The 14836-nt window shown below is 44.7% G+C and overlaps 1 protein-coding gene across 1 annotated transcript in view; it reads right to left on the reverse strand.

Moving 5' to 3' along the window:
- Positions 1–14836, reverse strand: part of AOAH (acyloxyacyl hydrolase) — a 180808-nt gene that overhangs the window by 421 nt on the left and 165551 nt on the right. Inside the window, exon 20 of the mRNA XM_001501241.5 lies at positions 10159–10235. Coding sequence (XP_001501291.1) covers positions 10159–10235 — 77 coding nt within the window. The remainder of the gene's footprint in view (positions 1–10158; positions 10236–14836) is intronic.

Raw genomic sequence — 14836 nt, forward strand, 5'->3', positions numbered from 1 at the left:
AAGAATCTACCAGCAAGGTTTACTCTATTCTTTGTGTGGTGGACACACTCTAGGATGGGCCCCCATGATTCATACCCTGGTGTCTCTGTATAACTCCCTTCTTTGACGTGGGAGGGACGTCATTTGAGTGATTATGTAGCAATATGTAAGACTCTGCTTTGCTAGTAGTCTCACTCTAGAAACTCTCCTTGTTGGATTGATGAAGTAGGAGGACTTGCTGGAAGCCCACATGGCAAGGGCCTGAGGGTGGCCTCCAGCTGACATCCAGCAAGAAGCTGGGTCCTCAGACCTACAACCACAAGGGAATGAATTCTGCCAACAACCCAAGTGAATTGGAAAGCAATTCTTCCCCAGCTGAGTCTCCAGATAAGAACATGTCCTGGATGACACATCTGGATTTCAGCCTTGCGAGACCGTAAGCAGAGGACCCAGTTAAACTGTGCCAGCGCTCTTGACCCACAGAAACTGTGAGATAATAAATGTGTATTGTTTTAAGCTGCTACATTTATGGTAATTGTTATTTAGTAATAGATAACAAATACACTTTCTCAGAAAGCCAGTCACTCATCTGTGGACAGCTAACGTTTATTACGGGCCTAAGGTTTTGGTTTTGGAGATGAAGAGGTGAGTAAGGAACCCCCAGTCTATCTAGTGAGGGAAGAAGACACCCAAACTGACAACACCAAACCTATAGTGAGGGCTGCGAGAGGCTGGAAGGGGAAAGTGAGCCAACTCTGCTGGGTGGGGCGAAGGGCCAGGTCCTCTCTGAAGAGGGTGATGGCTGAGCTGGATTTTCAAGGAGGAGTTCACCAGACGGATCAAGTGGGAAACAGTGCACATGGTGGAGGACACAGCATGTGCAAAGGCTCAGAGGTGTGGAAGAGAATGGCACAGTGGGGAACGACAGGTGCCTGAGAGAGGAGCCTGGACAAGTCACCTGGTAGAGGTGGGACCCTGAAGGAGGCTGTGAGTGTGGAGAGTGTGGCTGGAGTGCCAGGGCGAGCAATCACTGGCTTAGTGCACAACAGACCTGTCTCTAGCTTTCCCAGCTTAAAGCCCACGCTCTGGCTGCATTGTTCTGGGTTCCCTTTACCCACAATGTTAGCAGGATCCATTCTTGGTTGTCCAATCCTCTGGCTTGTTGTTAACATGCCTTTGATGAGGAGTTTTCCTCTGCAGATAATGCCCTCATTTAGCAAATGGGGCCTGGCCAGGCCTTCAGGCCCCAGATGGCTACATCTCCACAGGGTTTTCTAACGCTGAACAATAAATGTGATTGCTGAAGTCCTCAGAGGGGAACATGCTGTTCAGGGTGGATGCTCAGGATGTCCCCGACTTTACTCAGAGGCACGGGGACGTGGTCTCCAAAGGGCAGTCCTGCTCACCATTCCAATAGGCAGTGCCGCCAGCTCCCTGGGTGATGTTGGGCAGCCCTCTTCCGCCGTCTGCAGTTCTCTCATTTGCAAAGTGAGCGGACTAGAGTAAATGATCTAAAGGACCTTCAGGGTCTAAATTGTGTGTGAGATTTTAGCAGTTCTTAAAAGAAACTAAAACTGGTTGAGACACTACATGAACTATTCCCAGCATTTTAATATGTTCCTGAGCCTTCTGAGGCGGACCCACAATTCTACCCATCCAACAATGTAATCTTAATGCTCTCCATGTGTTGTCTAACACACACACACCCCACCTGCCCCCACCACACACACTACACACACACATAGCACATACATCACACACACACACACTCCACACATACCCCACCTGCCCCACGACATACACATATACCACATACACACACCTCATGCCCTCATGCCCTGACAACACAGCACTACACATGTATCATATCATACTGCACATACCATATACAATCCCTGCCCCCACATCATAGACACACACACACACACACATACACACACGCATATGCATACACCCACACCCACGCACACAGAGGCTGACTGTCAAGCGGCAGGTTTTCGGGACGGATCTGATGATCTCTCACACACTGAGCAATCAGTGTCTTCAAAGACAGGGGGCTGGTCTGGGGGCTGTTTTTCCTGCTATTTCTTAACAAAAGAGGCTGCTGCCAGGTCTGTGGAAAATTACTGATTCTCCTTTTTTGTTTTCTGCCTTTCAACTTGATAACCTAAGCTGTCTTCCTAACAATTATCTGGTACCAAGGCATTTGTGGTCATTTATTTCCCAATCTAAGTTACTAAGGGAGGAGATGGGGTGAGGGTAAGAAGAGGAAAGTTAACATGCAAGAGCTCAGATCTGAGCATGTGGTAGCTGTTTGCTTTGAAAGCAATTAGTTGGCTATCACTCTAACGGAGATTAAAATATTTATGAGTGTGCATTGCTAAGATAGCGGGTCTAAAATGAGAGTGGCATTGTTATTACTAATCTAGAGACTTGTGGTAAAATGACTCACTAGAATCATTCATTCATTTGACGAATGTTTCCTGAGCTCTATGGGGCTTCTCTTATAACCCCCCTCCTCGTGTAACTCCCATGACACACTGTGCAGGGCGACGCACAGCCATCCTTCACCCTCATTACTTCAAGTTAGCTGTTCCTTGAACTGAGTATTCTTTTGTGCTTCCCTATTCATAGTTTAAAATATTAAAGCAATATCTATTCGTTTGAGAAAAATTTAAAAAGACAATTAAAAAGAGAAAAACAGAATAAAAGTCATGTGTAAATATAATAGACAGCTGCTGTTAACATTGGGAGTAGAGCCCTTCTGATGCACATGGACACACACACACGAATTGGATCCCTCTGTAAATATCATTTTATAACCTGCTCTTTATGAAGTACAATTTACATACAGCAAAATTAACACTTTTTGGTTCCATGAGTCTTGACAAATGCATACAGTTGAGTAATTGCCCCCACAATCTGTAATCTGCTTTTATTTACTTTGCTCTATATTACAAACATATCTCTGTGTCACTAAAGGTAGATCTACATCATTGTTTCTATTCCATGCATGCTATTCCATCAGATGGATGCAAGCTCATTTATTTCATCAATGGAAAATTTTGCCACACAGCTCCCCAGCATTTGTCCTCAGGACGGGGGACCAAGACAGCTTCCTCCTGGCAGTGTACACATCTACAGCACAGGAGGGATTCATAGGCTGCCTCACTCACTAACCCCACTGAACACATACATGGAATGAAATCAGGTGCAGCAGAATGCCAGCAATCGGGGGGGTTCTGGTGAAGTGGGATTTTCTGGTTAACAGAGTTAGACCCTTCCGTGTCTCTTCCTGGTAGTTGGCTCAGCTGCCTGATGCTCTTGCAGGGCCCCAGCTGCAAAGAGTCCACATAGCTGCCATGTGGATGGTGCTGCTTTTGTCCAGACACCACTGCCAGTTCTAGTGGGTGTGGCCCTTCCTCCGGGTGAGTCCATGTCTAATGGGCACTGGTGCTTTTCTACAGGCAGCCCTGCAGGCCCAGGGCTTCTGTGGGACCTTGCCACCCACCTGTCTGCCTGCTGCTGCTGCTTGGAAGCCCTCACAGTGCCAAAACCACATGGTGGTCACTGGTCGGCTGTGAAGGCTCCTCTTGCTTCTCTTTCAAATTCTCTTAGAAGGGTGAAAAATCAGGGTAACTTAACACCCATTGTCTTCTACAAGTTTTTGGTGAAAAGCTCTTTCAGTTTGTACTTTCAGCCCCTGATCTCCCCAGGATTCAGGCATGAGTCCATGGAGACCTCGTGGGGTTTCTTGATCGGTGGCAGCCACCATATGGCTTTTAAAATTTCTCTCCTTTCTGATAACAATTTTTAAATTGAGCCATATTTCTTTGCTTAATCATATTTGTACTTATGATGAGTTCTCCAGGGGACTCCCTGGTCCTCCAAACAAATACACTCTGTCATGTCCACCCACAAGTTCATGAGACACACCTGGACACAGCAGAAGCTCAGTAGTGGTCACAGCTGGACATAATCTGGGATTCCTCCACAAACCCACTTCGAAAGTTAATTGTATGCATTTTGCTACAAAATAGAACTCTTTAATAAGACAACATAAAATCAAACCTAAATAGTAACTACCTTTTTGTAATATTTTTAAGGAATAAATGCAATTTGGAGCAAGATTATATAGATTTTGCCAAAAGCTTAACCATGGCTTGATACCTTCTCAGTTGAACCCTTGCTAAATTTAACTCTGAGGCTCTATGAGACCAAAGTGAAGAATCCCCTTTGGATTTACGTTCCTGCAGGGAGAGCACTTCCGGGCTCTCTTGGCAAGAGTGTTGTAAACGCTGGCAGGGAAGCCCTTACCACGGGAAGGCTCTGTGGCCTCTGAATCTGCCCAGAAACGCTGTCTATTGGACTTGGTTACTTTGGGTCCCAATTAATTTTAAACATGTAAACCGACAACATGATAACGTTGTAAGATGGATTTACGTACCCACATTTAAGGAAAAATGTCAATTCCCAGCTCCAGCTCCTCTGTGTTGACTCAGCGTCATCACCAAAACCACTGTTTCTAGTTGGTGTATAAAGCAAACTGAACAGACATGGTCCCTGATGCGCGGGCAGGGCCAGCTTGAAGTGACTGTTGTCTGAGGGCTCCCTGGCCCAGAGGCCCTCCCTCTACACCGTCTCCACTGCCAGAGAACTCCCTTTTTTGAGGAAGTTCACAAGTGTGCCCAAGACCTTGGGGTCCAAGGAGCTTACATGTTGAGACAAATAAAGAGCTGGAGGCTATTAACTTATTTAAAACCAATCCATTGATTACATCTCTTATGTCTCCCTCCAGCACTGTACAGGGTGCAGGGCTCAAGAGAGGGGATGGGGATTGACATCGTGGAAAACTTACTGCCTGCAGGAAGAGTTTAGGAGGATGGTTTGAATTGTTATGGGCACTAGGAGAGGAGAGGAGGTTGTTTTGCAGAGAGCTTTGTTGGGCAAAGCTGATAAGACAGGAGGCGTCAGGCATGTTTAGCTCAGTGGTCTTGGAGCAGCCAAGGAAACTGGACTTGATGTATGCCTGTGGCTCTTTCAAAATTTTCTGTTTACTACTGTCCAATTTTTAGGCTCAGAGATCTTTTAAGTGCCTCTTCAGATGCCTAACTTTGCAAAGATTTTAAAAAGTGGGCATTTGAACAGGTAGAATTGCTGCAGCTTCCATAGGCCACAAATCTGGTCTTGGGTCTTTGCAATATCATTATCTAAACTTTCTTTACATTTTGCCAGCAGTTTGACTGCTATTCCCAACTCTCTGCTACACCTGCTCTCACTAGAGGAATCTAATGATCTCCGAGGTCTTCTTTCCAGAGGACCCTTCTGTGATGGGGAAAGGTTCCCACCTTGTGGTAGTCACATCTGTGTAATCCCTCTCCTTTGAGTGTGGTGGGACCTATCACTTGCTTTGAACTCCTAGAATATGGCAAAGGTGGTGGGATGTTACTCTGTGATTAGGTTACATACAGTCGTGACTTCTGTCTTGCTGGCAGACTCTGTTCCCTTTTTGACTTGCACTCATTGATGAAGCAAGCTGCCATATTGGAGGGGTCCACATGGCAAGGAACCAAGGGTAACCTCTTACTAACAACTAGCTAGAAACTGAGACCCTCAGTTCAACAGGCCTCAAGGAACTAAATTCTGTCAACAAAAATGTGAGCATGGAGGCAGATTCTTCCCCAGTCAAGCCTTCAATTAGATCCAGCCCTGGCAGACACATTGATTGCAACTTGGGAGAGACAGCGGAGCAGAAGACCCAGCTAAGCTGTGCCTGGATTCCTGGCCCACAAAAACTGTGAGAGAAGAAATGTGTGTTGTTGTAAGTAATTTGGTATGCAACAATAGATAAAGCACATTTTCAGTCTTAATCCTCTTTGATATTTATTTTCCTTCACAATTTGACTTCTTGGGCCAATCTCATCCCTGCAAATGTCTCCAGCTGTCAACTAGACTTAGTGACTTGGGATATTGGATAGATGATTCCATTGCTCACTGAGTTAAAGAACACAGGGGATGGGGTGAAGTTTGAGGAGGAGCTTGACACAAGTTGGATTTAAGGAGCCTAGAGGATGTCCAAATGGGGATGTCCTTTCGGCAGATAATATACAAGCCTAGAGCTCAAGAAGGGATCTGGGCTGGAGATACATACGTGAGCACCACCAGGATAGAGTTGTGACCTGAAGCCTTTAAGAGGAGGCTCTGGAAGTCCTGGCACACTCCCCTCCAGATGACGTGCCGTACAGCAGAGGCAGAGGTATCACCTCAGTGGTGAGAATCACCTCAGTGGTGATTCCCAAACCTGTGTCTCCAGGCCAGATCCCTCTTCTGAGATCAGAACTAATTAGTTTGATCTAATGGCCATTTGGAGAGTTCCATATGGATATTGTGCAGGCACCCCAAATTCAGATTGTTCAAGTCTGCCCCTTTTTCCGAGTTCCCTGACTTGGTATTTTTCACTTCTCTTTATCTAGTTGCCCAACCCTGTGAGTCATCTCCCTCATACCCACAAATCCAGTCAATCAGCAAGTTAGGCATTACAACCTTCTACTTCCCTTTTTATGTCAAAGAAGATATCTCTTAAATTTTGGTTCTACATTTTGAGAGTGTGATGAAAAGGTAAAGCAGCTGTCATTCTGGGAGTTTTTCTATGCTTGTTTATTTTCCATTAAAATATAACAAAGAGTTGAGATGGTGAATATAATTTGGCTCAAAATTATCAGGTATCAATCATAAATTTGAACTGTTCTGCATAATCCATGTTTTTACCTATTAAACTTATCTCCCTAAGAAAATTGGAGCAGTTGAATCAATAGTGGTTAGATACTCCTCCTGCTTTTCTAGAGGGGTTTTAGGAAGAAATAGGTCACTAACATAAAGCCTGCTCCCCCCTTGGTAGTGAGGGGCCAGTGCCAGCTGTTTTTGCTCAGATGTAAGGGGGGCACTCGAGAAAGATCTGAGTTTGCTCCTTTGGTTGGTATTATGTCTGCTCCATAAGGTTGGGGTCCTAAGAACCAACTTTGCCCATCTGGCTCTTTCAAGATGGAAAAGATGTGGACTCCCATAGCTATCCCATGGTCTAGAAGGATCCATTAACACTGCCTGTGCTGTAAGGCACATCATCTGGAGGGGAGTGTGCCGGGACTTCCAGAGGCTCCTCTTAAAGGTTTCAAGTCACAACTCTTTCCTAATGGTGCTCACGTCTGTATCTCCAGCCCAGATCCCTTCTTGAGCTCTAAGCTTGTATATTATCTGCCAAAAGGACACCCCCATTTGGACATCTTGTAGGTTCCTTAAATCTAACTTGTGTCAAGCTTCTCTTGAAACTCCACCAGGTCCCCTGTGTTCTTTACCTCAGTGGGCAATGGAATTATCTATCCAATATCCCAAGTCATAAAAGACGTGTAATGCTTAGCATCTCTTTCTCTTTCACTCTCACATTCAATAAATGACCACGTTCTGGTGATTCAGCTGTTTGAATCTCTCCAAAGCAAACCTTTCTCTTTCTCCTCACTGCTACTACCTTTGTTCAGGCCATTACCCTGTCACACACGGAAGCATCCTCCAAACAGGTCTCCGTCTCTCTGGACTGGCCTCCACCAAACCATTCTCCATGTTGCTACCACAGGGATCTTTTCAGAACACAAGTCTGGATATTTTTCTTTCTTGCTTAAAAACCTTCAATGACTCCTCATTTGCCACAGGAAAAATGTCAAGTTCAAGCCCTGTGCAGACCTCGTGGGATCTGGTCCCTGAATACTTCTCTTGATTCCTCTCTCTCAGCTTCACTTTCATACTCTATGTCCCAGCCGTATGGAAGCACTTTTATTTTCTCCCATGTGCCATGCTTCCTTTTCATATTCAGGTCTTCGCTCATGCAGTTTCCTGTGCTCAAAACACTTTCTGCAACCCCTCCTCTCTTCCCTTTGCTTGACTAATTCATGGTCTTAGTTCTGAGTTACATTCTCTGAAAACCTTTTCTAATACCCCTCTCTCCCATCCCATCCCTCATAATGCTCCCATAGCGTCTGTGTTGCACAATTGGAAGCATTTGCCACTTTATATTTAATTATCTGTTTACATGTCATTCTCCCACTCTATACTATAATCTCCTTAAATGGCAGGGGAGGTTTGTTGTTCACTCTTGAATTCTCACTGTGTTTGATACGAGGTAGGCACTCAATAAACATTTTTGGGTGGCAAGTTGCTATCTGGATGTTCAGCTCTATATCCGTGATAAACAGGCTTTAGTCATGGTCACCCACTTTAGTAGTGGATCCACACTGTTGCCCACTCTATCACGCACTACCATCATGTGAACAAATCTCTCAGGAATGACATAAGATTATGGCACATACCGATTTCCATCCAGCTTTTGATTCTGTTCTCAATAATCAGTTTTGGGCAAAGCTGAGTGCAAGATAGAGCCCAGTTTGACAGACCTTGAATCAAAATGTTATTTTAAGAGTCAGGGACAGGATAGTCTTTTGATAGACCAGAGAAATATGTCCTCAGGGATAAAACTTAGCTGTCGTTGATCCTCTTCTTTTTAGTTTGTTTCTAATTACTCCCGGTCTGACAATCTCTTCATATCCCCACTCTCTATAGAACCAGAAGGGTAAAATTCTCTTATGTAAAAAGAATGACAAGAACTACTTACGTAATCATTGCCAGACAGTAGGTCTCCACATTAACTATTCTAAAACCACAGACATCATTTTTGGGGGGCCAGGCTTTAATATTTAACCAGATTCTAAGCAATACTTCTCTTGGATCAACTCATCCAAATGATACACAGGAAAGTGAGATATTCTGAGGTGCATTACTTAGATTTATCTTTTTGGTTATTTACAACAGTGAGATGGGCATTTAATACTCACTTTAAAATTTACCCAGCACTTGTGGGACTCCACTCTTTGCTCATCTGTTGATGGAGTGGTACCCTTTTTTTTTTTACTTTGTTTTTTTTTTTGCTGAGAAAGATTAGCCCTGAGCTAACATCTGTGTCAACCTTCCTCCACTTTATATGTGGGTCACCACCATAGCATGGCTGAGGAATGGTGTAGGTCTGCACCCAAGATCTGAACCTGCGAACCTGGGTCACTGAAGTGGAGCATGCTGAACTCAACTCCTAGGCCATGAGGCCGGCCCCCATTCTTTTTGCTTTCCTTTCAGACAATTCTTAGCACTGTCCATGGGTACTCACTCATCCTAGAGCTTGAGGGAAAGTGGGCTGCTGTTCCATTCAGGATCCTGAGGGGAATGACCAGCACTCCCTGTGGCCCGGCTGACCACCGAGATCAAGGCCACCAGGAGAGCACACCAGGAGTGCTCCTCAAATTTGGACCCTTGTCACTGCTGCATCAGACTTACCAAAGGCTGGGTCAGAAAGATTACAGCTGTGGAGGATTGCCTAAGGGTAAATGGCCCATCCCTCCTGCAGAGGACCTGCTTTCAAAATTTTAAAAGTTGCAGAATTACTCCCCACTTCTTCTTTTATTTATTTTTTAATAAAGAAATATCATGAGCAAGTCCAGTACGTATAAGAGATAAAAGTGGAGCTTCCCTGGTTGAAGTCAGGATAATGGATAGGAGGGCGGGAGGGGACGGAGTCCATCCTCCAACTCCCTTTGCTCTGTGAAGAGGCCAGAGTAGAGCTGCTTTCCAGAATCGTACCTTGGGATTCCACACAAGAAACAGCTCTTACTGCGGCATATTTCTAAGGACACTGCTCTCCTCTCATATAGCATACTTTCTAGAAAGATCCATAGAAGAAATTTCTCACAGTTCTCACTTCCAGGAATCTTTGTGTTTCTTTTGTTTAAATATTTGATTTATTTTTTATCTTATGGAGGCCACAACATATGCCCCTCTTGCCTCAGCACCTAGGAAGCACAGAGCTGATTCTGCAGGCTCTCACCAGCAGTTTCTCAGGACCTCGTTGCAAACATTTTATGAATTGTAGACATTAGGTCAGGAAGCCAGGTATCATGTCTACCTTATTTTCCTTTTACTCTGATTTGCACTTTATTTTTATTGAATCTCCTCTCTTACACATGTGGGTATGTTACCTCAAATTATTTCTGGAATAAAACAGGATAAAAGTAAGCACATGGATGTATCATTATATTAAAAAAATGACCTAACAGCTTTCAGCAGCCACCGTATGACTGCGCTTACCTCGTTGGGGTGGAATCCATCCACGGGTTCAATAAGCTGCCAGGGCTGCCCGCCTCTCTTCTGCCACTCCTTGATGACTGCAGGGCACACACACAACCACAGGGTTAGAGACATGCTTCCACAAGCACCGTTCACTGTCCAAGAGCAAGGACCGTGTGAAAAATGCTGTCAGGGCTGCCCACTGCCCTCTTGGGCTGACGCTTACCCAGACACCGCTGCCTCTGAGCTGTGACCTCGGGCTGGGGGCTTCATGAGTGGAAGTGATATTCCCGTTGTGCGATTTTTTTTTTTTTTTCTCACTCAGGACGAAAATATGTGAGAGTGTTGGATGAATGCGGTTTGTGTAGCAAGGAGGATGGTAGGAAAGGTGAGCTCTAAAATATTCAACACTGAGTTAAGTCCATCTCACTTCTCAGTGGCCAGTAGGACAGTATGGCAGGAGCAGTGGGAAAATTAAACATTTGTTAACATCTCCTTTCATGGGTTGCCATTTCCAGACACTGCCTGCATATGTCAAGCAATCACCATTAAAAATCATACAGTTTGCGAGAAATGTAATTACGTAAAATTATCACAACATCACATTTAGAGTGAGCATGGCTTCAGAGAAAATATTATGAGCCCCAAAGTGAGGAAAAGCAATAAAACCGTCCTTCACCAGGGGGAAGAGACCAAGAATGTCAGTGGCTCCAAGGCAACAGCACAATTTAACTCTACATTGTAATATCATATAGTCAAGAAGAACCCCTCAAGGAAATTTCAGATCCCTAGACAGCCTCCAGAGGGAAAAGTCTGAAACCTGCTGCTCCCAGTGTAGCCCACGCCTTCACTTTTTGGTGTCCAGAGAAGGGTGCAGGCACAGCTAAGATTCTCACATCTTCACCCCACAAAAAACTCAAGGGCAGGATTCTGTGCCCTCTTTGCCTTCCCCCCTCTCGCCCCAAGGGAAGAAATAGAAATTCTATTGTGGGCTTTGATTGCACAAGAGAAGCTGGTTTTCCCAGAGCTGAATCAATAATATGCTGCTTTTGTAATTAGTCCTAATATCACAGCATGCCATCCCCACTTGCTACCCGATCCCTGTCCCCAGAGGGGCTGCTGCCCTTCTTGGAGCTCAGGAAAAAATTCCCGCGGGTGGTTTGGAGTCCTACACACAGGATCACCAATTCCTGTTGGCTTCTCTCTGGCAGAATGGCCACCATTGAGCCACTCTTTTATATTTTGTGTCTGGGTTTTATTGGAGTATTTTAGAAGAAGTAGCTCCTGGATCGTGGCCTTTGCATTTCTCGTGAAACTCAAACTGAGGACATTGCCCACTGTGTCCTCCACACGGAGGCCTAAGGGAGAAATTGCTGCTGGTAAATGATGTATCCCTCTGAAGGAATGGAGTGTATCTGCTTTTCTGATAGGAAGCTCACAGCTGCAAAGATGCTTAAACCATGCTAACTCTTAAGAAGGCTTATTTGTGATGCTGAACCAGCTTGCAGACTTCAGCAGTTTCTTTTCTGCCCTTGGCCACAGGTACCCTGTAACAGGCAGAACCTCGGGGAAGCTTGCGTGGCTCATCTTCAGTTTGCCTGGGTGTTGTGACTGTTTTTTCAGGCATGACCTTGGAATCAGATTATCTGCTTCAGGTTCAATTCTGGCTGCTCCGCCTTTCCCTCTGGACCTGACACTTTGAAGCTCCTGTGGGTCCCAGACTGCCCTTCTTGGGTGTGTGATGCTGTTCCAGCCCATCCCTGCTAGTCCTGGGTCAGCTGCTGTGCATTCACCCATGTTTGGTTCAGGCTCCTCATTCTCCTCCTTGCCAGGGAGAGGATGGGCCAGTTCTCCACTCTTTTTTTGGAGGTCCTGCTTTTCTACTTTCTAACCTTATGCTGATTCTCTATCTGAGTCCCCTCCAATCCGAACATCCAAGTTACCGTTAATGGAGCACCAGGCATTTGGAAGGGTTTCTTTAATGCAGAGCCAACATCACCCCCACTGAGGCCCCTCAATGCTCTGTGTTCTTTTGTAGTGTTTGCCTCATCTCTACCTTGCAGTCCCACAGGCTCTCTGGCACAAAAAACAACCATGATGGGAAGAGGTCCAGCACAGGTAAGACATCAGCCTCCCAGTCCCCTCCGTGACTTCAGAGGCAACATCACTTCCATTCTACTTATGTTCCTTTGCTTCACTGAAGTTTTCAATGAACTTTTCGTCCCTTCTCTTGCTTCTCCTTTTATTTTTAGTTTCGTTTCACCTTATGCTATACAAATGTTAAAAAGAGAAAAGAAAGAATGAAAGAAAATCTCTATTGGATGTTAAGAAATTCCCAGGCAGTGCTAAAAAGACTTTTGGGAATTGAGCCCAGTCAAGACCTCAGGCAGAGCCTGCTGAAAGTCAGAAAGAGCTGGAAGAATAAGACACAAGGATTGTATTAAAGAGATATGCAGTAAGCCATGGACCTGACGCAGACCACCCACACCCCCTCTGACCCAGCAGGGGTAGGAAGCTCTTACACCTTCACTCTACACTTTGGCAGAGAAGGTTGAGTGACAAACCAAATCTAAACCTGTGTCTTCACTGGCCAAGAGAAAATTCAGGAAAGAATTATAACGACCTAGAGATCTGGAAAATTGACAGTGGAAAGCAAGTTTGAGCCTATTAAGGAAACACAGCTTAAGCCAAGATCGTGTTTCTTGCGAGAGTGTTTACTAGGAGCCCGATATTGAAAAGGTCAGACTTGCTTATACCTGAGTTTCCTGTATTGTGATTCAATTTTGGCACCTAAGCTTAATGTTAGTCTAGGCTATTTCCATTTTGATTTGAATTTATGTGCATTACTAACTACCAAACTAAAAACTATGGATCTTAGAGAGAGGGAGAGGTGGTGATAGAAATGATACTCCATGGAACAGATGGACATAATTCAGTCATTGGCATGTTTTTCAAAGTGAGAGGGTATGATCACTCTCTTCTACTCCCCCTGGTGTCTTGACCAATCTCGTCATCTGGGGGTTACGAAAAGAAAACTGAGGAACAAAAGCATAAAGAAAAGAGAAGGGATATTTACTCATCACATTTTGCAAGGGATCAGGGGCATACCCTAGGGTGGGGCAGTGGTTGAGGCCCACGTTTTATTATCACTGGACTCCAGCAATTCTAAATGATGGCAGTGATGACGTAGTCCTCCCTGCCAGGAAACAAGTTCCTGCCCCACAACCCCCATCCCTCTCTCAATTGATGGGACACTACAAGGGAGTCCAGACTTCAGAAGAACTGACTTGTCACACAGAATAATCCCATAGGTATCAAAAGAAATAACCAAGGCTACAATCAATCTATTCACACTGGAAAACAAGATTTTCTCACATGATTGTGTCTGCGAGGGTTCCTAGTCATTGCATATCTGCAGACATCAGTATTATAATACTTAAAGGGAGAGTCAGTAACTCACAGGCAGGAGTTGAAAGTTTTACCAAATTGCGACTAGTGCTAGATGGAGTGACCCTTTTTAGTTTGTTTATCTCAGGGTGAAATTTTGCTTTCTTAGAATAAATGCAATAGCGGACAGTGGTCTCTATTGCTTCCCTGGCTCATTTTAGAGTGGAGCGTTCAAGCAGGGGTAGCATGGTAAGTTGGCCAGTTTCCTTCCTACCTGGGACCATAATTCAAAACAGGAAATGAATTCTTATTTGTTCCTCAGAAGACCTGAATTAAACTTCTTGAATGATCATGAACGATCTCTTGGTGTATACTGTATTTCCTTTATCTGTAAAGCCAAAGAAACTCTGCTGACGACCAGCTTTTCAGAGATGCAATAGAAACCATGGAAGAAGGTTCATAGAACACTTGGTAGCTCCTTGATGAACAGCAACACTAGCAGGTATTGAAAAAGCGAAATCTGCATTCTGGCCAGCACCATGAAGTCACTGGTTATTTTTACAAACATGTACATGGCGGGGGAGCTAAGAACCGGGTTTGCTCCGATTGAGTTGTCTTGGAAGTGGAGGGCAGCTGGTGGTGTATTTAAACTATCAGTGTGAAAATGGCCCTGTCAGCCAAGTGGCATTTTCCTTCCTCTGTTTGGGAGATGCGGTACAGACGAAGAAAAAAGACATCACCTGCTTGAGCTGGCATTTTCTGAAGGGAGGAAAAATTGCTGCTTCTGTCTAGTTCATAACCAGTTGGAGGATGAGTCAGCAAGAGACAAAAAAGAGTCTTTGGAGATGAGCAATCAGCTTTCAGGGCTCGGCTGAGGCTGTCAGACTGGAGAACAGAGAGGTCTCGTGCTTACCCTCAAGGGACAGGGACCCTCAACTGCCATTTGCTCTGTCACAGGGGGTAAAATTGTAAATCTCATATGAAAAATGAAGATATTTGTGAGGCAATAGTCAGCTCCAATATAGCACTGAAATAAAAGGAGAGGTTTTTATGTGACTATTAAGACTGCAGGTGTAATAGTTGACCCATAGGGTTTTATTTCTGATAGAAGGAAACTGCCCTGATAATGAGATATATTTCCATCAGAGCTTCCTCTAAGGAACTCAAAGTGATCCACAGGCATGATTGGCAATAGGAGGTGGTTTGGACATTGAAAGAGAATAAACATTTATTATCCATTTATCATAAACCCTGGAAGAATGTAGAAGATGTTTTACATACATTGATTTCAGATGGTAGTGGTGGGAAGTTG

The sequence above is a fragment of the Equus caballus genome, chromosome 4 (assembly GCF_041296265.1).
Source record: "Equus caballus isolate H_3958 breed thoroughbred chromosome 4, TB-T2T, whole genome shotgun sequence".
NCBI classification, from domain to species: Eukaryota; Metazoa; Chordata; class Mammalia; order Perissodactyla; family Equidae; genus Equus; species Equus caballus.